Source organism: Mycteria americana, chromosome 21, assembly GCF_035582795.1.
Source record: "Mycteria americana isolate JAX WOST 10 ecotype Jacksonville Zoo and Gardens chromosome 21, USCA_MyAme_1.0, whole genome shotgun sequence".
Lineage (NCBI taxonomy): Eukaryota > Metazoa > Chordata > Aves > Ciconiiformes > Ciconiidae > Mycteria > Mycteria americana.
In genome coordinates, this window is record NC_134385.1 from 3,605,110 (window position 1) to 3,630,215 (window position 25,106).

Sequence of the window (25,106 nt, forward strand, 5' to 3'; positions counted from 1 at the left end):
CCTTCACGCATTTTCCTACATTTTGACATTGAAAATGCCTCTAAATTATTTGTAATAATTTAAAAAATTATTTAACGTAAATAAATGCAGCTGTGGGGTATGGGCTCGAAGAACCCTTTACTCGGAGGTACTCCATTTGGCGATCTGAAAGCTGCGGGGGATCTCTGCGGGCCTGGATTTTGTTCTTTGTTCTCTGTTCAGTGAATCCCCCCTCCCGGGGACCCTCTCACAGCCGGGGGAGGGTGGGGTGGGTGTGTGTTAATTATTTTACCTCTTTGAAGCCCCAAGCGGCAGCTGGCACGGCCATCCCCCTCCTTCTGTTGTGCTAATTCCCGAGCGAGGGGGGAAGCTGGCTGCGTGGCCGGGGGGTTGGGGAGCGCAGCCGGGGACCCTCGGGACGTGCCGCGGACGCCGGCCGGCGGAGGAGCCGGCCCCGGGACAAAGGGCCCCGGCCCGGGGCGGCCGCGCTCCCGAGCTGCCCTGCGCTGAGGAGATTCAAACGGCGGCCCCGCCCGCCCACGGCGGCCAGTCTGCCCCGTCCCCTCCTGGCAACAGGCGGGGCTTGGCTCGCATTGGTGAACGGAGCAGGCGGCGCGCTCCTATTGGCTGGAGCAGGGTGGTCTGGGGAGGGGGGAGGAGGGTGAGGGTGTTATACGGCGTAGGGAAGTGGCCGCCATTTTGTGTGGGAGCTAGAGGGGCAGCGCAGGCGTTGGTGGAGCGGTTTGGGCTGTGCTTTGCGGGGGGGGTGGGGGGGTGTCGGAGAGTGACGGCGGAGGAGCAGCAGGGTCGGTTCCTAAAGACCCGTGTGTGTGTGTCTGTGCTTGTGGGCGAACGAGACGGACAGAAGTCGGTAAGGGAGAAGCGGTGCGGGAAGGGCCGGGCGCTGTCGCCGCCATGTTGTGTTCGCTGGGCTGCTCCATTGTTGGGGAGGTGGGGACGGGGGTTCCCGGTTCCCCGCGGGGTCAGGAGGGACGAGGGATCGTGGGGTATAGGCAACATAAGAAGAGAGACAGTTTGGAGACGAACGGACGGAGCTCTGACAAGCGCCGAGCCTGTGAGGGCCGCTGCGGTGGGAGCAAACAGCAGCTTGGTTTGTGCTAATGACGTTACCTCGGCCCTTACTTCTAGTCACAACAAGGCGAAAGCTGGAAATGAAGATGGGCGGCTCTTCCTGGAGCTTTTGGGGAGAGGTGGGCTGGGGGTGCTGATGACTCTGAAGAGTGACACATCGATTAGGGGGAGGTGAATAGACTGGCGTGCCTTAAGATTAAAATCCTAAAAAAGATTTCAGGAGAGGATGAGCCATGGGCTAAACAGGAAATTATTTTAAGAGTTAATAAGGAATTAAAATAACAAGAAATTAGTAACGAAGGTGAAAAAAAACAGCTGACCGAGTAGAAATGGAGTTCTGTTGGAGTGGCTGGAGAGGGTTTGGGGGTGTGATTGGTTTCACGGGAAGTGTTGGGACACTTGGGGGTAGTTTCTGTGGGCAGTAATTCTGGGCGGTGTTTTCCTGTTCTGGTCCCACAGAGTTAGGTAGGCGAGTTCTTAAGGGGTAGTTTTCAGGGTTTCTTTGTGCTCGAGTGATGCATTGAAGCGCTAGTTCCCCAGGAGTTCATCCCAAAGTATTTTCCATTGTCTTTGACTTTTTTTTCCCTATTTAAAAAAAAAAAAAGGATAAGGTTCTTGCTTGCCTATTAAAATACATATATAGAGAGACCATGATAAAAATGCTGTTCTTTGTGAAATGCTAAGTATGATGGTGAAGTTTATATAGAGTAAGATAAATACTGTCGTGTCTTTTGGTGTGGTGGTGTTTTTTTTAAGTTTGAAGTATATTGTAATCTTTAACAAATAAGAGACACAACTGACTTTATGAATTCTCCGAATTATTTCATTTCCCCCCTCGCCCCAAATTTGAAAGGGAAATAAGTGTTTCCTTAACCTAAATTGAAACTTCATTCTCATTTATGCAGTGGGACTTCTCCCTTGGAGCTTTTGTGCCGAGAATCCGATGTTGGGCTCGGCTACGCGGCTGAAAACAGCAGATCAGCCCATGAAAACTTCTATTCCTAGCCAAAGGAAGGAATCCAGCAAAAGGCAGCACCTGCTCTTTCAGGCTTGGAAGCAAGAAAGGGGGCAAGAGGTGGAGAGTGTGGAATCTGAGAAGACAACTGAAAGGTAAATAGGGGTGGGAGAGGAACAGTATTCTGTAGGAGAGTCAGCGTGAAGGTGCCAAGTACCGTGTGATAGTATCTGGCTGTCTGCTTTGGAAGTTCAGTTACAGATGGCTGCTTTCCATCTGAGGTTGTTTTCAGTTCATTTTGGGTTTATCAGAGTAATTCTTGGACTTACCAGAAAGACTGGGGAGTGGCTTTATCAGTGCAAACTTTGCCCAGATCTTTAGGTATAACAAGCCTGGTTTAAATGTTTTCAGGATTAAGTACTAACACCTTAAATTTGGCATTGTATTTTGTAAGCAACATTGTCTTTCACACGTATTCAGTAGTTGGGCTGCCTGGAGGACCAGCGTTTTCATAACTAAGTAGACAAAGCTGTTCCTGTTGATAAGGGGACTGGGGTACAATTCCGGAAGAATGGATTGGTATATGACGTGCTTGTCAGCCATCAGCAGCAGAATTGTTAAGCTACTGTAGAGTCAGTAATCTCCCACTCAGAAGATATGCTGCATTATAATTCAGTTCTCATGAGTGTGTCAGCAAAGTTCTTAGGTATTATTGAAGTGGCATCCAGTAAAGGAGAAAAAACACTACTTTCAATTGATACGAGTTTTGGTTAGATTGATTTCAGTCCCCTTGCTTAGAATCTAAAAATTCTCTGAAATATTTTCTGTTTTTTAAAAAAAAAAAGGCAGTAATGCAAACTCCCGACTTTTTCCCCTGTTTTTACAGGTGACATTTAAGTTGAAGATGGGTGGTGGAGAAAGATTCAACATTCCAGTTCCCCAGTCTAGAAATACCACCAAGAACCATCAACAACTTAAAAACAGGCAGAAGAATAAAGACCAGAATTCGCAGATGAAGACCTATATGAAGAAAGAAAGAGGACATGGATGCAACTCATCATCTGGTGCATGGCAGGCCATGCAAAAAGGGGGAAAGAACAATGTTCATTTCCCCAGTAATCAAAATTGGAGTCCTACTTTATCGAATCGCAACCTGTTTTTCACACCTCAAACCAATCAGAACTATGCTGGAGCAAAATTTAGTGAGCCACCCTCACCAAGTGTTCTTCCTAAGCCACCAAGCCACTGGGTACCTGTTTCTTTTAAACCTTCTGATAAGGAAATAATGACATTTCAGCTTAAAACATTACTTAAAGTCCAGGCTTGAGATGCAACTTTTCATATTTTTAAAGTTATTTAAATTTACAGGGTTTCAAATTTGAGAATTGTTATTCCTAACTCCAGATGCACAGGTGTACAGAACTAGATGTTCTTGCTGCATGTAATTAGTTACTTGGAAGAGAAGGGGGTGGAAGATTACATTCCCCTAATGTTTTACCTCAAAAGTTGTGTGCTGTGTTCACTGTGAAATAGGTATTTTCTCTATAATCAAGCTAATCAAATCCTGAACGGTCACCACATATTCTAAGAGTAAACGGGACTGTCTCCCAAAATTGGCATTATGACTACTTGTTGGTATGGTGTTAGAAAACCAGCTTTCGCCTAACTGAATGCAGCATTAACTGGAAAAAAACCACACTGAAAGCTTTAGTCAGGTACTGTGCTGCTTTTCAAACTTGCATAAAATTTGTTAGTTAAATAAAAGCTCTGCAGAGCAGATTTGCTGAGCAGAGACGTCCACCTAGGCACTAGGCAAAATGCAGATTATTCTCTTGTTTATACCTGCGAGCTTTATTTGGCACTCTTGAATTGTCAGACAAGCATTTCAAGCCTGTGACTAAAATTGAGATCTAGGAAACGTATTGGTGCGTGTTCTTAGAAAGATGGAAGAATGCATCAGGCAAACGTGTAATTGTCGCTCTCCAGCTCTAGCAATACTTCATTGCAATCTCCACAAGTCAGACTGTGCCAACCAGACGCTGCATTGCCAGATGACTGCCAAAAAACTCTAAAAAATCCTTTGTATTCAGATTGCACTGCTGAGTTCTAAAAGACATTTTTGTATCTGTTTTTAAAATTGTGAAAAAGGTGTAGTTCCTTAGATTGGTCTTAAATTGGTTACCCTGTAATAATAGTTTTAAGTTACAGTAGCTTGTGGCAGGTATTAAAATGTTTTCATAGGGAAGACAGAGCCATGTAAATAAATGTAAAACTTTGTAGCATATGTAAATTTACGCTGGGCTTTCCTGCACAGAGGTATTTTTAGTACAAAACTGCTGAATGTAAGATGACCATGTTGAGTACGTGGCCTGATTTAAAAAAAGATATTTTGTTTTAAAAAAAAAAGGACATTTGTGGCTGTGCCCTTGCACTTAACATACAGTGAAAATGCACGTTTTACTTGGTTGTAATCTCATTTTTAAAGTAAACTCAGTGCAAAAGAGGCTTATTTAGAATTTTTTAATAAAATAAAAAAACTAAAAAAAAAAGCTGCTCAAGTTTCAGATACTCACATTGTGAATGTACAGGAGAGGTGTGTAGTGATGAAAACTAAGGTGTTCAAAATCAAATTGGATGTTTCATGGGAAATGCACATGGCTGAGTTTAGGTGGTTGATGAAACGGAAGTATTTAACAATGTTTCTAAAATGAATCAATGCTACAACATTATTTTGTCCCAATATTTGCTAAAATCTGTCAACTTCAGAATGGGGATGGGGCAGTTGCCAGCATGCAGCTTTCAGTGCTGTCACAATTCAGTTGTTTCTGTCACAGGATCAGCTGAACTGTGATAACAGAATCCAAGGTTACTTAAAAATAATTACTAAAGAAGTGCTTTAAATTGAAAGGGAGTTTCACAGATGGTGAAATGTTCTTTGCGATGTCTTTCTGTACATTCAAAATGCATTGGCAGCTGGTTGAATGTTTACAAATCTGTTGCTCCAAATAAGAGAGAATTGGCGGTCTTGAAACTTGAGTCTTTGTGACCTGCTCCTTCACCAGTGGATGAGCTGTAGCCCAGTTACAATTGTGTATACTCGACTTCAAATTGTCAATTAGTGATGGTATATGTACAAATTGGAAACAACAAAAATTTAAATAAACTAAACTTTTCACCCCCTAAAAGCATCTGTCTGTTTTAGGATGGTAATGGAAAAGTGGGATTACAGCATTTTGGCAGCTCAAGGAGCTCTGTGAAGCTCTGAAACAGCTCAGAATACTGACTGATGTAGTGAAATGCCCCCTGAACTGGCAAGGAACTCTTTACAATTATCTCCATCTTAGGTAAGACCCAGCAACCTGACAAGCCCAGGCACGTGTTCCCCGCGCCAGAACAAGCTGGAAATCACAATGAAGGACGTTTCTCCAACTACAGCCCTCTCGTTCATGCCTTGCCAGTGATCTGTGAACGCAGGGCTTGAAAAGGAACGCTGAAGTTACTCACAAAGACAAAACAAAGCCTGCTAAAGGGCTGCCAGGCTCTGCCCAGGAAAGCTAGGCTTGTAAGTGAGACAAGCTAGTCTGAGTAGATGCAGCTTAAGCTCAGCCGAGTTGTGATCACGCTCTGCTAGCTCTGAGGATGGGGCGCTGGCTCAGCGCGCTGGGCTAGAGGGAACTTCTTGGGGATTCAGTGCTCGGTGATCCATCTCCAACAGACTACGGCTGTATTAATTAAGTCAGAAGGTGCTCTCAAGTTATAGTCAAAACTTGTACATTTTATTCCCAATTCACAGGGTTATTTGCACAGATGGAACACAAAACTCAAGAAGAAAGGATGTGTATGAATAAAACATTAGCATCTTTTGATCAAACACACTACAGGGTACATAGTCTTCCCTTCCTATAATAGTCTCATCAGTAAGAGCATCTTTAGACAAATATTATAGCAATGGACTACAGACTTTTTAAGCAAGTTACAAGATAAATGGAGAAAACCAGCAATTATTAATGGGTGATTATGTCCTAAAAATGTGTAAATTTATCCCTTTGTACTTCAAAATGTTAATCTGCAACATCCCTGCCAAAAAATCAAGTAGCAGTGCTGCAATGTATATCAATCCAATTGCCCTTCTCTGGACATATTTCAAGCTGTTACCCCAGACTGAACAGTAAGAAAAAAAAAAAAGGCAGCTCTTTCCAAGAAGAGAGCTCAAAATAACATTTAAATTGAAAATTTCCACTTTCAATAAAGCCATTATACTGTACATTTAAACATCTTTAAAAGACATAGAAAGGATAACATTTAGCTTTCAGAGACCAGTCTATTATAGTCCCTAATTTAAACACCCAGCTACTTAACCACTAAATTTAAGATTTTTAATTATCAGTTGGGTGCATGGACTTGTGGTGAAAAAGAAGTTCCAATAGAGCCTTCTATTACTGCTGAGATAAATCAATACGCTGCAGATATTTTGGAGCACAGCCATTACTTTCAGCAGAATTTTTACATACTACTTCAATTCTACAAATTTTGCAGGAATGACAAAATCTAGTTTTACCACAGAAAAACATAATTCCCACCGTTCTTGAGACTCCAAAAGAAAGATGCCTATACATGATCTTTTGTAGCCTGCGTATGTTCTTGCATTCCAGCTGTGCATAACCTGCAGGTAGCTTGCACAAGACAGGCTACTGCTTTTTTTAGAGCAGGACTAGGATACCTGCGTCAAGGAAGGGAGATGTTATCTAGATGGGCTGTGGCTTGACTTGCATGAATGCGTAAACATTCCCTGCCCTTTTGGCCACATCCTGCTAACTCGTCCCCAACTGAAAGGCCCACAGAACAGCTTCTTCACAATTTTTCCATGGGAGCAAGAACTAGGACAACATCTTTATTCATGCACTCTTGAAACATCGTGGGTTTGTGTTCGGCTTTTCTGGCTTGTTCATATACACAAGTCAAGTCAAAGTTTAGTCCTACCTCTGGGAGAGAAAGAAAGAACCATCAGAACTGTCAGATACTACATTATACTTGCAATGAATTGGATTTTCAAAACAAAAAAAAATTTAAACTGTGCTATACATAAATGTTGAGGCACACAATATACGGACATGCTGACAAAATAGTTAAGGTATAGTTACTGTTACTCTGCAGTCTCAAATTAGAACCTCAGCCTGGACACAAAGATGTTCTTCTCCCTCCTCCCCACCAATCCAGCTGTAATTCTGGCTGGACTAACGTGAATGTCAGTTACAGCAATCCCTTGCAGGCTGCTGACAAAAACATAACCACGCTTTCCCACGACACAGTCAGGTGGACCACTTTTCAGTAGGATTTTAGTCTTGAAGACTATATTCATTTAAGAAAGCTGAAAAAGGGTGGGGTTTTCTGCTGTTACAAGCCATTTTTATGGACAGCTACAAGATAATCACAGCTCAACTTACAAAGTCCAAGAGTGGGTTTATCAAAGCAATTAAGTGCTTTTCAGAGTTGTTTTCATTCAGTGGCATAAGAACAACCAGTTGTAAATACCCAAAGTGCCAGGAGGCAGCTCAGATTTTAAACACCATCAGCAAAGTCTGACCACCTTCTAGAGAACCACCGCTGGCACAATTTTTGATACGGCAAACATAAATTGATAAGGTGATACTAGAAAATTGGTTCTATACAAATACTTCAATTGCTGATTTGAAGTAGTTCATAACCTGGCTAATAATATCTGACTTATAACCATAGGGCAGTCCATCCAGCAATAACAAAAGTTAATGGAAAAGAAATGTCAATATATTAGACTAAAACATATGCTTATCATGCTTATTTTGTCTAGTACCCCTTTAAAAATGTGAAATGATATTTACTCAGACATTAAATGATAAATTCCTGACTTTACTGAAATACCATAGTAAGGATTTTACTCCATAAGGGATGCATAGCTCTACTCCTAGCCATGCTCTGGAGTCAAATTCTAAAGCTACAATAATTCCAGTGGATCAGTATTTCCTTCATTTTTTTATTACAGCATGTTTGCTAAATTTACAGCAAGCAGAAAATAAGCTGGGTCTTTAGTTATTTTGATCAAAACATTGATGTTTTAAAGGTAGTACACAGTATTTGTTAAAAAGAACATATAAAAATACCTTTTTAGAAGCCTCTATAAGAAAGGAAATACAAAGTTTAATCCCACAACTTTCCTCTGCTAGAGCTGCACGCTACTGCTACAGTTTTAAATAGACTTTTTGCTGTTTTTAAACTATACATCCAGGAAAGTCTACAAAATTAAAGGAACGTGCATATAAATGATTGCATAGCAGAACATGAACATTAACTGCAAACAGTAAAGAAAAAGTTAGAAATACTATCAAATGTACAAAGATCCTAGAATCAACCCCCTAAGCACGTTCCACTGCCAATATTTAAAAGCCATCTGCGTTTCTTCAAAGGCCCTGCTGAAAACACTAAAACCCAAACCTAAAACATTTCTCTAAAAAGGAACTTTTTGAAATCAATGTTTTTATATGCTACTACATAAGACAGCAAGGAACACTAGGTGTTTGATGCTGGCTTTTGAAGGTAAATAGAAAAAAAACAACGCCAAAAGCCATTTTCATAACAAAGTATCTTGCCTTCTAGAGAAATACTGGTAAGATTACACACTGGTTTTGTTATTTTTCACATTCGATTTACTAAATATACTGTATTAGTGATAAACTAAATAGCTAGAGATGCAGCTCTTGTTCATATCCAACTTCAAACATTTGTTCTTAAGTAAAATGAAATCTTGTAACCAAACCACTATCCATTCTCAGGAAGAAGTGATTCAGACTTGCTTGACCAAATACTTTTTGATGTGTAAAAGCAAGCCTTTGTTACTCAGGAAGAGAGATGGCTACAGTTTTATACCTATGAATACACCAACTAACCACAGGAGTCATTGGCATAAAAGTTTAGTTCTTATATACTGTACACACACAACTCGAAACAATCTACTGGTATCTAACAGCAGGAAAACTAAGCAATTTTATGGTTAACTGCTCACTAAAATTTAGAATAGATACAAAAACTGCATAAAATGTACACACAACCTAATATTTAGTTGCTCTCCCATTTGCTGAAATCTGAATTTAATTTTCCATCTCAAGGTGGTTTTTTTCCTCACACATTTAGTACTAGCAGCCAGGTCAAAAGCAGTGAAGCCTCTATCCTGACAAGTCACGACACTGCACAATCTCTGCACGAGCTTCCAAGACCAACTCTCTCCCCATGTAGTACATGTAATGTTAGTACCATCTCTCCAGATGGCAGGACTAAAGAGAAATCTCAAAAATATCTCTCCATAGAGCTCCATTTACCAACCTACTTGTGTCAGTGGGCATGGAGAACACAGAAACCTGCCTTTGAACAATGGAAATGTAAAACTGCCAGTCTGCATTTCACAGCAGTCAGTGTTGCACTACAGCTGTCCAGTTTTCTGTTTTATCACAAAGTTTAGCATTAAAGAACAAGTTAAACAGTTGGTTTAACTGTTCAGCACAAACTGGTACCAATTTCTCTACGGGTATGACATTTTTAATCGGACAATGTTGCAAGTTACGATCAATCAAGTCATCACCAATATCTAAGCATTAAAAATGCAAATCTTTACAAAAATATACATAGAGACACCACAACCAAATCAGTAGCTGCCCATGACATTTAACCAAGTGGACATTCTCTCTCTCTCTCTCTCTCTCTCAGTGGCTTCTCAACACTGTTTTAATTTTAACCATTGTTGGCTACAGGGAAAACTGACAAAGAAAATATTTTTTAGCACTGTTGCAACATCATATTCCTGATAATTTAAGTAAACTGAACTGTGTGTAAATGAATCTTACATGCCTAAAAACAACATGGATACACTGTTAGTGGCCACTGGACTTGGGACTAGTCCATGACCTTGATCTGGATTTTGACCTAGATCTAGAATGTGATCTTGACTGTGATTTGGATCTAGCTGGTTCTTTTTTTCTCGACTCCTTTTCATATCTTGAGCTGGACTTATAGTGTGTTTTAGAATCTGTTTTAGAGGTGCCTCTAGATTTGGTGTGAGATGCAGACCTAGACCGTGATTTAGCCTTCATTTCTTTCTTGGGCTGTGACTTGGATCGTGATCTTGAATTGGACTTAGATCTTGAAAAAGATCGATTGCGGTGTTTGAACCTATCAGAATAAAGGGGAGAGAGGAGATTTGAATGTAAAAACACTATTCTTAGACATCTAGTACATTAAAAATTGTTTACCGTTTTTTTGCAGGAGAAACTTTTTTTTAAACCTATAGTTAAAGGAATACAGTGATCTAGTTTTCAATTTAAAGGATGTAAAAAGTATTTTACCTATCATTGTCCGAATGGCTTCTGCTACGACGAGGTCTTCCAGTAGGTCTACTGCTAAAAAGGTACATCAGAAAGAGTAAACGGTGACAAATACCTATGTATGTATACAAATGCTTAATAAATTATTTTTCCAAGCTGTGCATTTGCTTTTAGTTATTCTTCAATGAAGCACAGAATAATTTCATTCTATATTTCTATTTGATGTAGCATGCAAGATACATAACTCCCACAAGTAATTACAAAGTGAGTATAGAAAAAGACTATTCAAAATTTTAACAATTAAATAGTCAATGTGGTGTTTCTCCTCCAGACTGCTGTGCAGTTGAAGCCAAACACACACTACACTTACTTTCTGGGACTATACGATCTTCTATAGCTGTAATCAAAAGAACGACTTCTAGATCGTCTCCTTTCGTAACTCCGACTTCTAGATCGCCTATATCTGTCATAGTCATCGTAACGAGAAGAACTGTATAGGTTTCTCCCTTCCTTGGCTTTCATTTGATTTGGTGCTGTAAAAAATAGCAATATTTAACATTTTAAGTTAAAAAAGATGCCCTACTTTCCCTTTAGTGACACTACTAATCTGTATATTTGGTATTTAGCAGAAAGCCTAATTCATTATTCTAGCAGACATGTTTATGAAAAGGACAGATGAGAATGCTGTATGCCATTTGCTTTTTGCTGCTTTAACCACTGGACAAAAATTAATGCAATGCAGCCTTGTGGGCATTAAAAATCTAGGAAAAAAAAAAACCACTCCAAACCAACAACCACCCCAAAAAACAGTAAGAAAGGAGTAAGGCTCCATAAAACCACAACACAGAACTGGCTAAGGTAATTTCAGGCCACCTGGAAACTGGTATGACAGGCTGAACCCATGACTGAAACATTCTAACGTTCCTGAATTTACCCAAAAAGTGAAAGCTAACAGGGAATTAAACAAACATCCATTTTCTTGACTACACAGCACCATGCATTACACCTGATCCACAGTCGTTTTTAATGATTAAAAGACAGCTTATGCAGAAGCAGCAATGGATGCCACACAAAGAGAAGTTTGATTCTAAAAGTACCCCCCCTCCAGTACAACAATGCACATTCACTCTGTTACCTTAGTTATTACAATAATTAAGAAGAATGAATTAACTTACTAGTCTTCTGTTGTAGCTTCTCTAAGCAGCATAGTTATCTTTCCTTTGTATGAAATCTCATTCTCATTCAAACCCAAAGACCATGCTCAAAGTACTTTAAACATATCCTGTAATGAACACTATCTGTACTAAACAGCTACAATTTTTATGTTTTCACTGCTGCTGTTCACAACACTATGGTAGAGTTAATTTTTGTTCAGAAACTTAGAAGAAGTCCCAATGTTTATATACAGGACAGAAGCTTGTCCTTCAGAGCATATAATTTCCATTGACTTTAATAAAAGTTAAATGTGCGCATTTGAGGGAAACCTGGACAGTTAGGGTGTTTCTTTGATAGCTTTAACTGAAAGATCTTTAAGGCACTTTTATTCCCAAGCTGCACACGAGTATTATAGTCCTGTTTTAGATCAACAAGTAGGTGTTAGGTTTACCAACAGCATGTTTTATTTTTATATAATATCTGTATCAATCTATATATTAAGAATATGTATATGAATAACAGGTGGAAAAGATGTAAGTTGTCTTTACAATTATCTGTTCAGAAAATAAGATTTCAGTTCCGCGTTGAATTGAGATACTTTGAAATTTACTTTTATCCTGAAGCCAAATGAAAATGAAGACATTACCTCAAATCCTGGAAACTGGACTGCACTAGGAAATGTCAACACAGAATCACTAATACACTTCAACACAATATCAGCATCACAGTACATTAAAACCGGGCTACTCATTTTGACAGGGAGAATTTTCAACACTGTGTTTCTGCAAAGAAAGCTTGAGAGAGCTGCACAGAAAGCTCTTAAGAATTTTCAGCTAGCAGCAAGAATCACGTTGTGGTAAGTGACCGTTATTATACTTAGTTAGCTGGTTTTAATTAAAATGAGTCATTAATAGTTACTGGATAAAAAGCAAAACATCCACATACTATTTATATACAAGCAAGAACATATCACAACAATTAATAACACATGTAATATTGCCTGGCACTAAACGTTAAGGCTAAAATCATAGTCTGATGAAATACATGCAAGGCACTTACTCTTCCGATCCCCCTGTGCAAACTGGATTTCTATTTGCCGACCACAAATCCACTTTCGATCCAAATTATGGAGAGCATCTTCTGCATCACGGACATCTTCAAATGTGGTGAGTGTTAAGGTACTTGGGAATTTGAGCAGTTTACAGATTTGGTATTTAAAATAAAAAAAAAAAAATCAGTTATTTTCTAATTTTACAGGGTTTGGTTTGTTGTTTTTTTTTAAAGTTCTTTTGGTCATGCTACAGTACACACTAGTAATTTTTTTTTTTTAAATTAACCACCAGCTATCTGAGAATTCCTATAATAAAATTAAAATCTCATAACATGACCATGAACTTATCCATCAGCAAGCAGTTGCTATGTGATACTCTAACTTTTTTCTTCTCCCACTTGTACTTATGCAAGGAAAAAAACCCGATATCCTTTTCAAAATACATTTGCTAATGGTCATTCAGTTCTCTCCACTAGATTGACTTTACTAAAATTAAACCCTAGTTCTTAAGTTATGTTAGGTATACCAACAGTAAAAATTAACATGTGTCTATTAATTTTATAATTGAGATAAAGCTTTTCTTTTTTTCACCAACTGATTTTAAGTTTAAATTACGTAACGCCATGGACATGTATACAGACCTTCAACAGTCTGAGATAAAAGCATACACTAAAACCCCTATGCTATCAGTCAGGTCAGATGTTCAGTAACACAGACATTACTAATTTTAATCCGCCCGATTGACTACTACTGTAATTCACGCACCTTCTTCCAGCTATGTGACCTGAAAGAACGAAATTGCCTTTCTCCTTGTAGCAACTTTGGTTCATCATCAGCATCATCTATGCAGAAACTAAACTATCACGTTGTAGGTATATATCTTGATAAACCAAGAACGAATGCACTTTCATTCAAGACCACAGTTACAACAGCACTCACGAGAGAAATATTACAGGTTTTGTCAATGGACTAAACCAGAATCATTCATCAAATTACTGCTTACATGACAAATAGAAGAAAAACTGTTATTCTGTAGGATACATCAGGTATGACTCCTTTAATCTTGGCCACCATTCAACTTCATCTTGACCTTTAACTCTTTAAGTGCTTGTCAGAAGGACTTGTCATGAGATGCTTGGCCAAAAATGACAGATGGCTTTATCTTTTACTTTGAAAAACAACCTTTTCCCCCTTTTGTAGATAAAGCGAAGCTTTGTCTCCCATTATGGCTTGTCCTTCTTCCAGCTTTTCTTTATTTTTTCTTTTCCCAAACTCTCCCTTCTCTTCAAGCCTGATCCTTAAGAGGTCTTTGGCTTGTCTACTTGCCTTAATTGTTGAACTCTACTCTAAAGGTTCTTTCATGCTTTCTCTTTGGGGTCGCCATTACTGTACAGCTTTACATTCTGAGGCAACAACAGAGGACAGTAAATTAGGGGACAATATTAAAGAAAGAAGTTCACCTCATTTTTTATACAAACTGATTTTGATCAAGTGATTCCAGTTTCCATTTGTTAAATTAACAATGAATACCAGCCACAGTTTGCTAAGCACAAGTTTACTTACATACCAGTGATAATAAAAACGTGCTAGACAATTTTGAGTCAGTGACAAATTTTCATTTAAATCATATAGTATTAATTTCAGTGACATAAGCAAGCTTTTATATTACTGGACTTGATTTAAGTTGCGCAAAAAGGCAAAGAACAATTGAGAGAAGTTAATCTTCAAAAATAATGAAACACCACAATATAAGTAAGACACTTATTAGATACAACACAAAAGTAAACTGCTTTTTCATTTAGATTTGTTACCTCTTACACAAACTTGAATTTCAAACTTCAACACCCCTCACTAATCAGCCATCTGAAGAAAGGATATTGAACATAAGCAAATCCTCTGGGACGACGAGTGTAGAAGTCAAGTGGAACGTATACATCAACTATAGGCCCGTAACGACCAAATTCACGGCGCAAGTCTTCAGACCTAGAATATCACAAATATCTTATATGTTTTTTCACTAAGTGTTACAAAACATCCATAATAATAATAATAATAATAATCATCATCATCATCAACCCAACATCAGTATAACCACCCATCTTTTTGGAAGCAGCTGGTAGAGGATGCATGTAGCAAAACATTTTTTGGGGAAAAAAAGTGTTTGAGCAGTTCATTGTTAAGCAACACACTAGGCTTTTCTGAATCACTCAAGACTCAGGATGCTCAAGATATACCCTGGCATTTTGAAACCAGCATTCAGCATAACTCTACAATAGAAGTGTAAATGGAGAAGTGACCCGTATTAGTCAATTCAATGCAGGATGTACTAGCACAGGTGGGCAGAAAGTGAAAAGAAGGATCTAAGAATTATTGTTATTCAAGTACCTCATGTAGCTCTTGACAATGCTTTTGCAACATGCAAACATCAACTGTAAGATCCAAAGAAACAGTACAACAATAAACCAGTCACACACACTCATTTCCATAGAATAATCAATACTTACAACCACATCAAATAGAACAAAACTTGAGTGAGCAACCATTCATGCCCTTAGGATAGCTTTTCCCAAGAGGTGGCTTTAAGAGAGCCGAGCACAAAACTGTTGAAGAGATCTGTAACTATACTTGGAACAACTATTGTCTCCTCAGCAGAGAGGTTTCTTAATCACATCAGCTTCTTTACATGTATTTTTGTCACTTGAGGACAATAACCTGCATGACAAAGACTGATGTAATACCATATTTATGTGGTACGAAAGAGTTACTACTATTCATTTCTCTTTCTCGTTGGCTGGGACAGAATCTGCAGTGCATATAGTCAGTGACGGCAGAAGGCAACTACGACAACCACCATCAAGATCTCACAATGAAACCACCTCTAAGAAGAATGTCTAATCACAAGCTTATGGTGAAAGCCTCAATAGGACCCACAATATTTTTAAAAGTTTGGAAGTAACAGTCCTCCTTGACTGTTCTTACAGTAAAATAAACTACCAGAAAGACGAAAGAAAATCCACTAAAAAAGATAAATTTGAAGCTATGTACACTTTTAACCACAATAAGGTTTCCAATTCATCCCATTGTACCCATAGGACTGTTATTTGCTGAACAACTTTGGTGCAAGCTGCCCAGGGAGAAAGTTTGAAAACTCATGCTTGCATTTTATATAACTAGACCTTACAGGGACTTCCACACAAATTCTACAATAATTAACAACGCAAGTATGCTCTAACTCACATATGCATTCTATGCGAGTATGCTCTATAAATGTTTCACAGCTGATAAACACAAAAAGGAGACGATAAACTGCAAAACAGAAATAGAGAAATCTAGCAGTTTACTAAAAATATCCAAGCATTAAATAAGAACCTGTGCAATACACACTTCTTAATTATTTCAATTTGCTATGAAAAGTTATTTCACTAAGCTGCTGCACATATTTAGTCCTTATGGACTTTCGCTACAATACAATTATTACGGAGAAAAAGCATTGTTTTCCCCTCCACTCTATAGTGGCTGTCGTAAGAGGACACGGTACATTAATGCAACAACATTCCACCCGAACTAGCAGCAATTACCGTACTAACGGAACCAACTATGCCAAGAATTTTGGGGACACCCGCAGCAAACGCGCTGTGTTCTCCCTTCTAGTAACAATCGCTGTATTTCAAAAGAGCATTCGAAACTCCAGCGGCTGCTGAGCATTGCTCAGGGGCACAGGCGGCTATCCCTCCAGCCGGCATGCGAATCCCGCCTTCATCTCCCGCTGGACAAACTCAAACGCGGCTACCAGAGTTTCACTTTCTTCCGGCCCAGCTTTGTTCTTTCTGGCCGTTGTTTTGAAACCCATGCTCGTGGAGAGGAGGGAACGAGAGCAGCATCGCGAGGAGGGAGAGGAAAATGGAGAAGGGCGCGGAAGGCAAGGCAGGGAGAAGGGTAAAGCAGAAGCAGGGAGCAGGCCGGCCTCGCCCCCTTCCCTTCCCTCGCTCCGGGAGCGCCCCGGCTCCCCTCCGGCGGCGGCCGCCCGCGCGGCCTAGCGAGCCCGCCAAAGCCTGCGCAGCCCCCGCGCCCCGCTGGCGCCCGCCCCCACTCACCGGGTGTCGTCGGCCACGTTCCGCACGAAGAGCGAGGTGTTGGGGGGGCGCAGGTAGCGGGACATGGCGGCGGCGGCGGGGGGCAGCGCGGGGGAGGGAGCGAGCGAGCGGCAGGGCCCAGGCGCTGCGGGGAGCCGAGCGGCTGAGGCGACCCTCCGGAGCTGCACGCAGCGCCACCGCCGCCCGCCGCCGCCTCTCGCGAGACTTCCCGCGGGGCTTCCGGCGAGAGCTCCGCGCGAGGAGGGAAACACGGGGGGAAAGGCGGAGGAGACTGCCGGCGCCAAAATCGGCCCTGCCCTCACTGCGCATGCGCTCTCGGCCCGCCGAGAACGCGCGCACGCGCAGAGCGCACCCGCCCGCCGTCACTCACAGCCCGAGCGGGAGCGCCCCCCCGCCCTCCGGCGCCGTCCGCGCATGCGCCCTGCTCCGCCCCCGCGGCCGCTCGCTTTTCCCGCCGAAAGAGGGAGAAGCGCGCGAGCTGCGCTCCTGGCGGGCGCAAGATGGAGGGCGGGCCGCCGCTGTGAGGAGAGAGGGTGCTTCCTGCCTCACGCAGTCACCTCTCGGTGCCACGGCTCACTCCTGTGCAGTCGGCCAGCACAACAAACTGACTCAGCGGCAGGTTGGGGTGTCGGGCTGTAGGACTCGCTGTGCGAGGCCTTTTCCCATGGCTCGGGAGTTCACTGTTCTGTCGCCCTGTTGCCGACAGCGTTGTTGTGCCCCAGGAGTTTTCATCGGACAGTGGTAGAGCAGTGCTATTTGCGAAGCACCAGCCCTTTTTTACTAAAGCCAGTTGTGTGATGAGAACAATAAAGTAGGTGGGTAGAGAGATTATTTAACACCTTAACGTGTGACTCGTCAACAGGTATATAGGCAAATAAATGGCAGATCTGTGACTGAAGAGTTGCAGGTGATTTGATGAACGGTTCAATAAAGCAGCATGTCTGCATCTGCTGGTGTGAGGAATTTTCAGTGAACTGTGGATGGGAGAGAAAGAGTTGATGCAGTCCTGATGTCTGTCACTAGTGTGTTTCCACTTTTTTATTTTTAATGGCTGAATATGAATGAAAACTGGTGGGTGGACACTGCTGTTCATATCCTGGCAATCTCACACTCAGAATTGCCTGACATTTCTACAGGTTTTGAATAACGGATGAAGTTCAATCACTGACACAGGAGGTGTATGTCAACTATATATGCTGCTCTTCCGAAAAGAAGAAAATGATGGTGGTTGTATGCTCAGTGGTCTGTGTTCAGGACTCTGAAGAAAAGATATGGGAGTCTCTGACTGTTTTATGCATTTAATATTTACAGTTAACATTACTCTGTATTAAGTATGCTAGCAGCAGGTTGAGTTTGTTACCTTGTCCAATATATAGACGGATCTGCTTACACAAGTCATCAAAAGAACATGAAAATCAAGCCAAGAAAGCACATTAGAGACTGAAATTATGGTGGGAGTGCGTGACGCAAAGCAGAAAAAATTCCTTCTGTAGACATTCTGAAAAACAATGGAATCACCAGAGTGGAGTTTGGTGGATAGAAATACTTGCTGCCAGGTATTACCCTTTCACAGCTTTTCAAATTGGAAATGAACAGTTTTGAACAAGATCCAAATAAGATTATAAATACTGTCGTGAAGTACTTTGCAGAAAAATTCACTTGGTTTTGTGGAAGAGTGGATCCAGTGCTATCATGCAAACCTGAAAGAGTTTGTCATCTGGAAATGATTGATTACTTTGGGTAATGGGGCAACGTTCATAACCTGATCAAAATCCTTCAGGTTTTGACTACTTCACATAAAGAACTGCACTGAATATTTTACCTAAATCTGAGATGTCCTGTGGCAGAAGAATATTGCCATTGGATTGAAAAGATTGGCACAGTTGTTGGAAAAATGAAATCGCCGCAATTGTGAAGTAAGGTGAAGTATTTTTAAAGCATTTTTAGTGCTTTCAAATTAAAATGGTTTAGCATCAGTTTAAGTTCTACATAGGATTAGTGTGTTTTTAGTATGTCATATCTATAACTTAAACCGCCTTTGTATACCAGTTGTTGTGTATTGAGGTTGAGTTTTGATAAGGGGTTGAATAGGGAAGAAGCGAGTTTGCAAGGCAGATTGTCAAGTGAGCTGGGAATATTTGAGTCATTATTGAACCAAAATAAGACCTTCATGTTTCTTTTAAAAGCAAACAAATATATATGCATTTTGCTTTAACATCATTCCCATTTTATGTCATAATGCATCAAAGCAAATAATTGTTGTTTTGTACCAGGCTTTAGAAGTGTAGTGTTCAGAGTAGTGAATGATCTCTGCGTTTGTTTAGAAATAAACCTGAAGTGTCTCATATTTTGTATCCTATGACTTACTGATACAGCATTTGGTCATTGAAGACTTGCAGTGTTCTGTGAATTTACTATTGGAAAAGTTTGCTCTCTTTTGTAGTGTTTCATTGTGTGGTTGGCAGCAGTTACCCAGCAACTTTCAAACAGAAGAGTTTCAAGCTCTTAGATGGCGTTTTGCAGTACGGATGCTTTAAAGCAGCCTTCTCCCTGAGTTTTACCAGTGTCTTGATTTCTGTTCTGTTGATCTTATTTATGTGGAACTCACACGGAATTGAATTTAGTCTGCAAAAGTATTAGAACTGCCTGGGAAGCAAAATGAACACAATGATACTTGCACGGTTACGCCAGTAAAACTCCCCATGAGGACAGCCTTATCCCAGAGTAAGAATACACTTCCCAGATTGCTTATAATCATGTTGCAAGTGTTATTAACTAAAAATGGAACCTCCCCCCTCACAAACTGCTCTTCTAGCATTGGAAGATGTAGTCTCAGCACTTTTAATTGGAATAAAACGTCCCCATGAGGATTTTAAATGGCATAATCAGTCCAGCAACTTTTTTCATGGAGGTCTTACACCCAAGACCAATTCTAACAGATCTGCGGTGACTTAAATAAGTATGAAATAGGACTGCTAATATAATAGTAGGATCTACTCAGCAGTGAACAGAGAAATGGTTATAGGCATGGATCCTGGGCATTTCATACTTTAGTAGAGGCACATAAGCTGTGCATAAGCTGAACATAAACAGTCTAGTTTACTTGAGCTTCACAAACTTGAACTGTAACAAGCAGATACTGGGAGCACATTGCAAATTGGAAGAATGTTTAATTCCCTTTGCTCTTGTAGTGCCTCATTTTTGTTTAATTGTACTCTTGTGTACTTCAGTTTAAGAGCAGTCCTTCCTATTACTTTGTAATTGTTCATGACTGTTAAATACTTTATAGCTTTTAAAATATTACTGTTTCTATTCCTGTTACAGACACGTGGTGCAGATCAGCTAAACAAATGTCTAATTGTTCTTTGCTGGCTAGATTACAGAGAAAGGGTTTTCGTAGAAGGCTAAACTTTATTAGACAAAGGAACTAAAGCTGAATATGTTCACTGAGGATGTAAGAAATCAAGAAGCATTTATATCAGCTTTTGTCTGCTCCCAAGGATTATGATGATAAATCATAATATTCCAGTTAATGTCCAGGTTTGGCTGTCTGGGAGACAGACTTCTGTCACTGTGAGTGTAGAAGGGATCTGTAAGTGTACTCAGGGAAAACACAGTCGTATAGCAATGGGAAGTGATGCGTGTGTGAAAGGAGAGTAGAAATCCCAATTATTTTCTGTACTATTTTTTCAGATAACAAAGATCACACCTTGTGGAAACTGGGCTTTATTTTAGGTATGTAAAGATGTCACAAGGCAGGTGATCTGTCTTTAAACTCTCTTGCTTCTTCTGACAAGTGTGACTCCAGAAAAAGTCATCGTCTGTAGAAGACAAATATGCATAACTTGTTTTTCATTTAGACTTTAGGAAATCTAGAAGTGGCTAGAAGTTTCTGTAATTCATGTATAAATCCATCTTATTCCACAAGAAAATACATTTGCAGTACCTGCCTATAAATATGTGTATAACATTCATACCAAAGCAAATTTTTTTACAGAACCAGTTCTGAAGGTGGAAAATCTAAATATAAATGCCATCATCAACTATATTTTATCACTCTAAGAGGTATCATAGATACTACCAGAAAGATCTGCTTCCTGTAATAGAAATCCACTGTCCCAAATAGTAATGGGTTCTTTTACTTCGTGTTTTGCTTACTTAATGTTGGAAAAGTAGTTTGAGATGCTCAAAATGATCATAGGAAATTGTATGTCCAGAACATACAACTTTAACGTTGTTTGCTGTCATTTTTGTAGTAGTCTTTTCCCAAGTGGATAATTCTTAGAAGCCTAATGAGCTTAACTCTGTAGAGAGAAGCTCTTTGTCAGTACTGAACAATTTAGAACTAACTAAAGAATTTTGAAGAATTGTAGGTGGAACAAGTGTATTGTAAATTTTCAGGTTTGACTCAGCCTTTACTTTCTTTTCAGAGCCAATGCTGTGGATAAGTAAGGCTGGAAACACTGCTATAGTATTCTAGAGGAATTTATAAGGAGTCTTTCTGCAACATGCTCAGCAGCTAAAGCCATTCACACTTCAGTGCCTAGAATTGACCTCAGGGTAGTAATTAATAAAAACATTTGTTGAGCGGGATGCATTAAATATATGACCAATGTTTAAAGGAGAGTCATCTAAGGCAATTGGTTGTAATAAGAAACAGGAATACTAAAGGATACTAATAGCATTTTCCACTAACTGTGGTTATTTTGAAATACTGAACTTCAGTATCTGCAGATTTAAGCACCTGTAAGGAATTCTGCAAGCAATGCAGTAATTTTGGGGCCAGGGTTTGTTTAAGGGGTTGAGCCTACACTAAGAGCTGATCAACACAGAACATTTTTTCCTTCAGCATTTTTCTTAATATGGCATTATTTTCTAATACTTACCTCCACCATTTCACTTCCTTTAATTTCTTGCTCATGAGAGAATTTTTCTGATTTGCACACAAGCTTCCCGTTTACCATGTTCACAGTACACTGTTGAAGCAGATTTAAAAATTATAAAAAATTCTAGATTTTGGAATTCAATTAAAATAAGTAGGGGACTACATAAATAGGAAATAAATGATACCGATGCTTCATAATCACATCTGCTAATTTAAACTGGAGACCACAGCATTTCAGTAAGAGTTTTAGAAGAAACATTTCTGTTTGTTGAAATGATAGAAATGTATGTTAATGGAAATGGTACAAACAAGTTTCACTTATACACAGAAACTGAGGTGTAAGGATGAATAAAGAGATGAACCCATTCCTGAAATATATTACCTTTAGCTTTCTGCCATCCATAGTAGTAATATCAGCCTCTTTTCCAAGCGTAAATGAGTTAGTTACAGACTGCTTGGGTGTTTTTGATGTCACAACAAAGTCATCTCCTTTTTGTTGTATTTCAACAACAGGCTTAATATCTTTGGCGGCTTTGATAAGGTCATCTGGCAATGCTGTAAAAAAGGCAAAAAAGGACTTCTTCTGTTATGAAGTAGTGTGTTGATATGAAGTAGCAAATTCTTTTCTCTGATGAAGGCGCAAAAGATACAAACCAATAATAGAAAGTGATGTCTGAGTTAAAAGGCAAATCCTGTTTTGGATTCTTCACTTCTTGATAGGCATATTGTTCCATTCCATCTAGTCTGCATAGATTTTGATACTATATTTGTTAATCTTGTGTCAGAATATGTATTGTTTTTTTCAATAATGGCTTGCCATGCGATGACATTTCTTCGTGAAGAAAACCACGTGTGTATTATTTTGTTTCCCTCACCTCTTCCCCGGGAGATTGGAGGTAGGGGTTATCTGTCTAGTCAGAGCTGCAACAGTGCAAGTAGCCTCAACCTACCTTATCAGGGTGTCTCCAGCATGATTTGAGAGTATCATCTTTAGCAGGAGGGAGTGGTTCAGGCATCATACTCTAGGACTAGGCTTTTCAACTGTAACTGAGTTTTATTCTACTGAACATCTCCTATACATTTAAAATCCCCTATGTGAATGTTTTGCCAAGATCGTCAAGAGGATAGGTGCATTTTTATTAATGTAGGTGCCTACTAAGTCTATTCCTTACAGATTACTAAACAGGTATAACATGTATTAGTCACTAGTGCTGTAGAAAGTGCCTGCACTACTAATAGCATATTGGAAATCCGTATACGTCATTGACAACTTGTTTCTAGTTAAATGTATTTACAAAGTTACGTGTTAATCAAAACAAGTTGATTTCTGATATACCTCTTCTTTCACGAGGGACTTATCTTACATTAAGATAGGGATTTGGGGGTTATCTGTAACCTTTCTACATCGATCTGTATGATTTTCAGCTTCTTTTTGTTTCCAAATTAGACACAACAGACTTACCTGGCAGGGAGTAGTTTGTCATACAAACAAAAGAAAAAAACCCATAGAAATACAGTAATAAAAGATGTCATGCAAAGTGTGTGTTGCAATCCGAGCAAATGATTTCAAAAGTAACTAGACACTTACCAAGAGCTTTCAGAAACTCTTCATAGTTCTCTTGAGCATAGACCTGCCAGGTTCCATTGAATGCCATTTTGGATGTTACAATGCAGTTCAAGGCAGTGATGCTAGCAGGAAATTGAGGGGTCTCCCTGGTCATTCAGATGCTATTTATGGAAAGGGAAAGGCCAGCCCAAATTGTGAGATGACTGGCTAATTATTAACCATGAAGTAACAATTATTAATCATTTATTTATTCTTAATGATCATAACCTCTAGTTCATTCTGCTTTGTGGAAAGTCTTACCTTGACCAGCTGGTTTGGGATGTTATTTGGTTTGTTGTGGGTTACTGAACTTGGGTAATTATTCCTAATTGTTGTAAAGTGTTGCATAGAGTAATTTGTCTTATTTTTGTTCACAACTTCTATGTTTAATGCTTTTTCTGTGTTTTGGATAGAATTCTTCAGATAAAATGGCATAATTTACAATTGATGCAAGGTAATTTCTGTCTTACAGCAGGAACTTCCTAATTATCAGAGTATTCTCTACTATGGGGACTTGGACCTTAAATGGTGGGAATAAAATCCACAGCTATTTCTTCCAAAATTGTGGGCCTCCAATTGCTTGAGGACAGGGAAAATTGTGTTGGAGTGCGACAGTCAGTTATGACTTTATTCAGTAGATGTCAGTAATGCGTATCTAAATCTGTATTAAATTCAGTTTATTATTTTTTTTTAATAATCACTGCATACATAGAAGATTAAAGGTAAAATAAAATATAGAACATTGCTTGGAGACTGAAATGAAAGAAGTAAATGGGATTATTATTTTTCTTCTCACCAATTGCACCAAGAGTTCCTCACTCATTGTAGCTATTGAGTGATATTCCTTGCTGTCTGTGCAAGCATGACTGTTGATTTTGGAAGACATTCATGAGATTATGTGTCTTGCAATTATGTTGCTTAATTCAAATAGAGCTTGTATCCCAGGGGTAGGTGACCTTTCTAAGTTAACTTTTATTACTCCATACCGGTCAGTAATTCTTCTATTTAAATAGACAACCAATGCTGAACTTTTCCTTACAAATTCACAACTTTTTTTTCAGTATGTAATTTTCAAGAAAATTCACACACAAAGAACCGATTTTGTAATTACATTTACATATGATAATACCTGAGTAGCAAGGATGAGGTCCTGATAATGAATAAGGCCGTATTTATGTGTGGGGTGTAACACACATGGCTCTAAAAGGTATATGGTTATATTGGAGTTATTCTAGGACATGATCCATCTGTTTTACCATAGAGTAATGTTAGTGATGCCATCAGAAGGGCCTGCTTTTCCTCATTCAATCTAAGATTAATCTAGACAATTAGCTAAGCTCTCACTTTTTAATATTATTAAATTTAATAATATAAATTATATACATTTAATTTAATTTTACGTAATGTCTGAAATGCCTTTGGTCAAATGATTGGCAATCCTGTACAGGATTGCTGTGCTCATTTATGTTGACACTGGGACAGCAGCGTCCCTCAAATAACCGGGAAAAATACTGCTATTGTGATGATAGTTTATACTAGTTTGCGGAGGAAGGTAAGATGCTATTTTGCTGAATAAATGCATTTAGCTGGATGGCTGTATTAGGAATACAATCCCTTTTTTATCTCTTTACTGACACAGTGTTACTGGTAGAAGCTGGGAGTGTAGCTGTGGCTTCAGAGCAGTTGAGAGGCCACACTTTTTTCTACATCCAGAATGAGCTAACATAACTAATAAACTTAAAAATATCTTTTTAATTCTAAAGAATATAGGTGTTCAGTAGGATGGAAGGGTCTGGGTCCACCTCTGTAGACGTTCACTCAACCCTTTTGCATAAATGTATTACTGCGTGTCAGTATATATAGAGGCTGAATGTGTTCCTCTGTAAAGAACCAAGCCTTGAAAACGTCACTGCCTTGTTTTCTTCCCATATGGCTTAGGTT

General features: G+C 39.5%; 3 protein-coding genes and 1 long non-coding RNA gene across 10 annotated transcripts in view; 2 read left to right on the forward strand and 2 right to left on the reverse strand.

Annotated features, from left to right (window-relative positions):
- The first annotated feature begins 694 nt into the window (after positions 1-694).
- Positions 695-5,211, forward strand: PNRC2 (proline rich nuclear receptor coactivator 2). The gene is made up of 3 exons (XM_075522468.1): positions 695-850; positions 1,977-2,181; positions 2,913-5,211. The coding sequence occupies exon 3, from the start codon at positions 2,931-2,933 to the stop codon at positions 3,351-3,353; it is 423 nt and encodes a 140-aa protein (XP_075378583.1). The 5' UTR covers positions 695-850; positions 1,977-2,181; positions 2,913-2,930; the 3' UTR covers positions 3,354-5,211.
- Positions 5,212-6,469: 1,258 nt separating this feature from the next.
- On the reverse strand, positions 6,470-16,969 carry SRSF10 (serine and arginine rich splicing factor 10). 7 transcript variants are annotated; one of them, XM_075522464.1, is made up of 7 exons: positions 16,675-16,964; positions 14,457-14,563; positions 12,589-12,690; positions 10,745-10,907; positions 10,396-10,449; positions 10,121-10,222; positions 6,470-7,008 (listed from the first exon to the last, which is right to left on the reverse strand). In XM_075522464.1, exons 1-7 carry the CDS (start codon positions 16,737-16,739, stop codon positions 6,990-6,992), a joined length of 612 nt encoding a protein of 203 aa, XP_075378579.1. In that variant the 5' UTR covers positions 16,740-16,964; the 3' UTR covers positions 6,470-6,989. The 7 variants fall into 7 exon arrangements, with proteins under 7 accessions (XP_075378579.1, XP_075378581.1, XP_075378580.1 ...); XM_075522466.1 differs by lacking the exon at positions 10,121-10,222 and having other exon boundaries at positions 10,396-10,446; XM_075522465.1 differs by lacking the exon at positions 10,121-10,222 and having other exon boundaries at positions 16,675-16,959.
- Positions 16,970-17,072: 103 nt separating this feature from the next.
- Positions 17,073-25,106, forward strand: part of LOC142419466 (uncharacterized) — a 58,226-nt gene continuing 50,192 nt past the window's right edge. Inside the window, exons 1-2 of the long non-coding RNA XR_012778558.1 lie at positions 17,073-18,595; positions 20,368-20,409. This is a non-coding gene — a long non-coding RNA (uncharacterized LOC142419466). The remainder of the gene's footprint in view (positions 18,596-20,367; positions 20,410-25,106) is intronic.
- On the reverse strand, positions 20,445-23,220 carry LOC142419468 (fatty acid-binding protein, liver). Its single transcript, XM_075522473.1, has 4 exons — positions 23,148-23,220; positions 21,942-22,114; positions 21,561-21,650; positions 20,445-20,495 (listed from the first exon to the last, which is right to left on the reverse strand). Exons 1-4 carry the CDS (start codon positions 23,212-23,214, stop codon positions 20,445-20,447), a joined length of 381 nt encoding a protein of 126 aa, XP_075378588.1. The 5' UTR covers positions 23,215-23,220.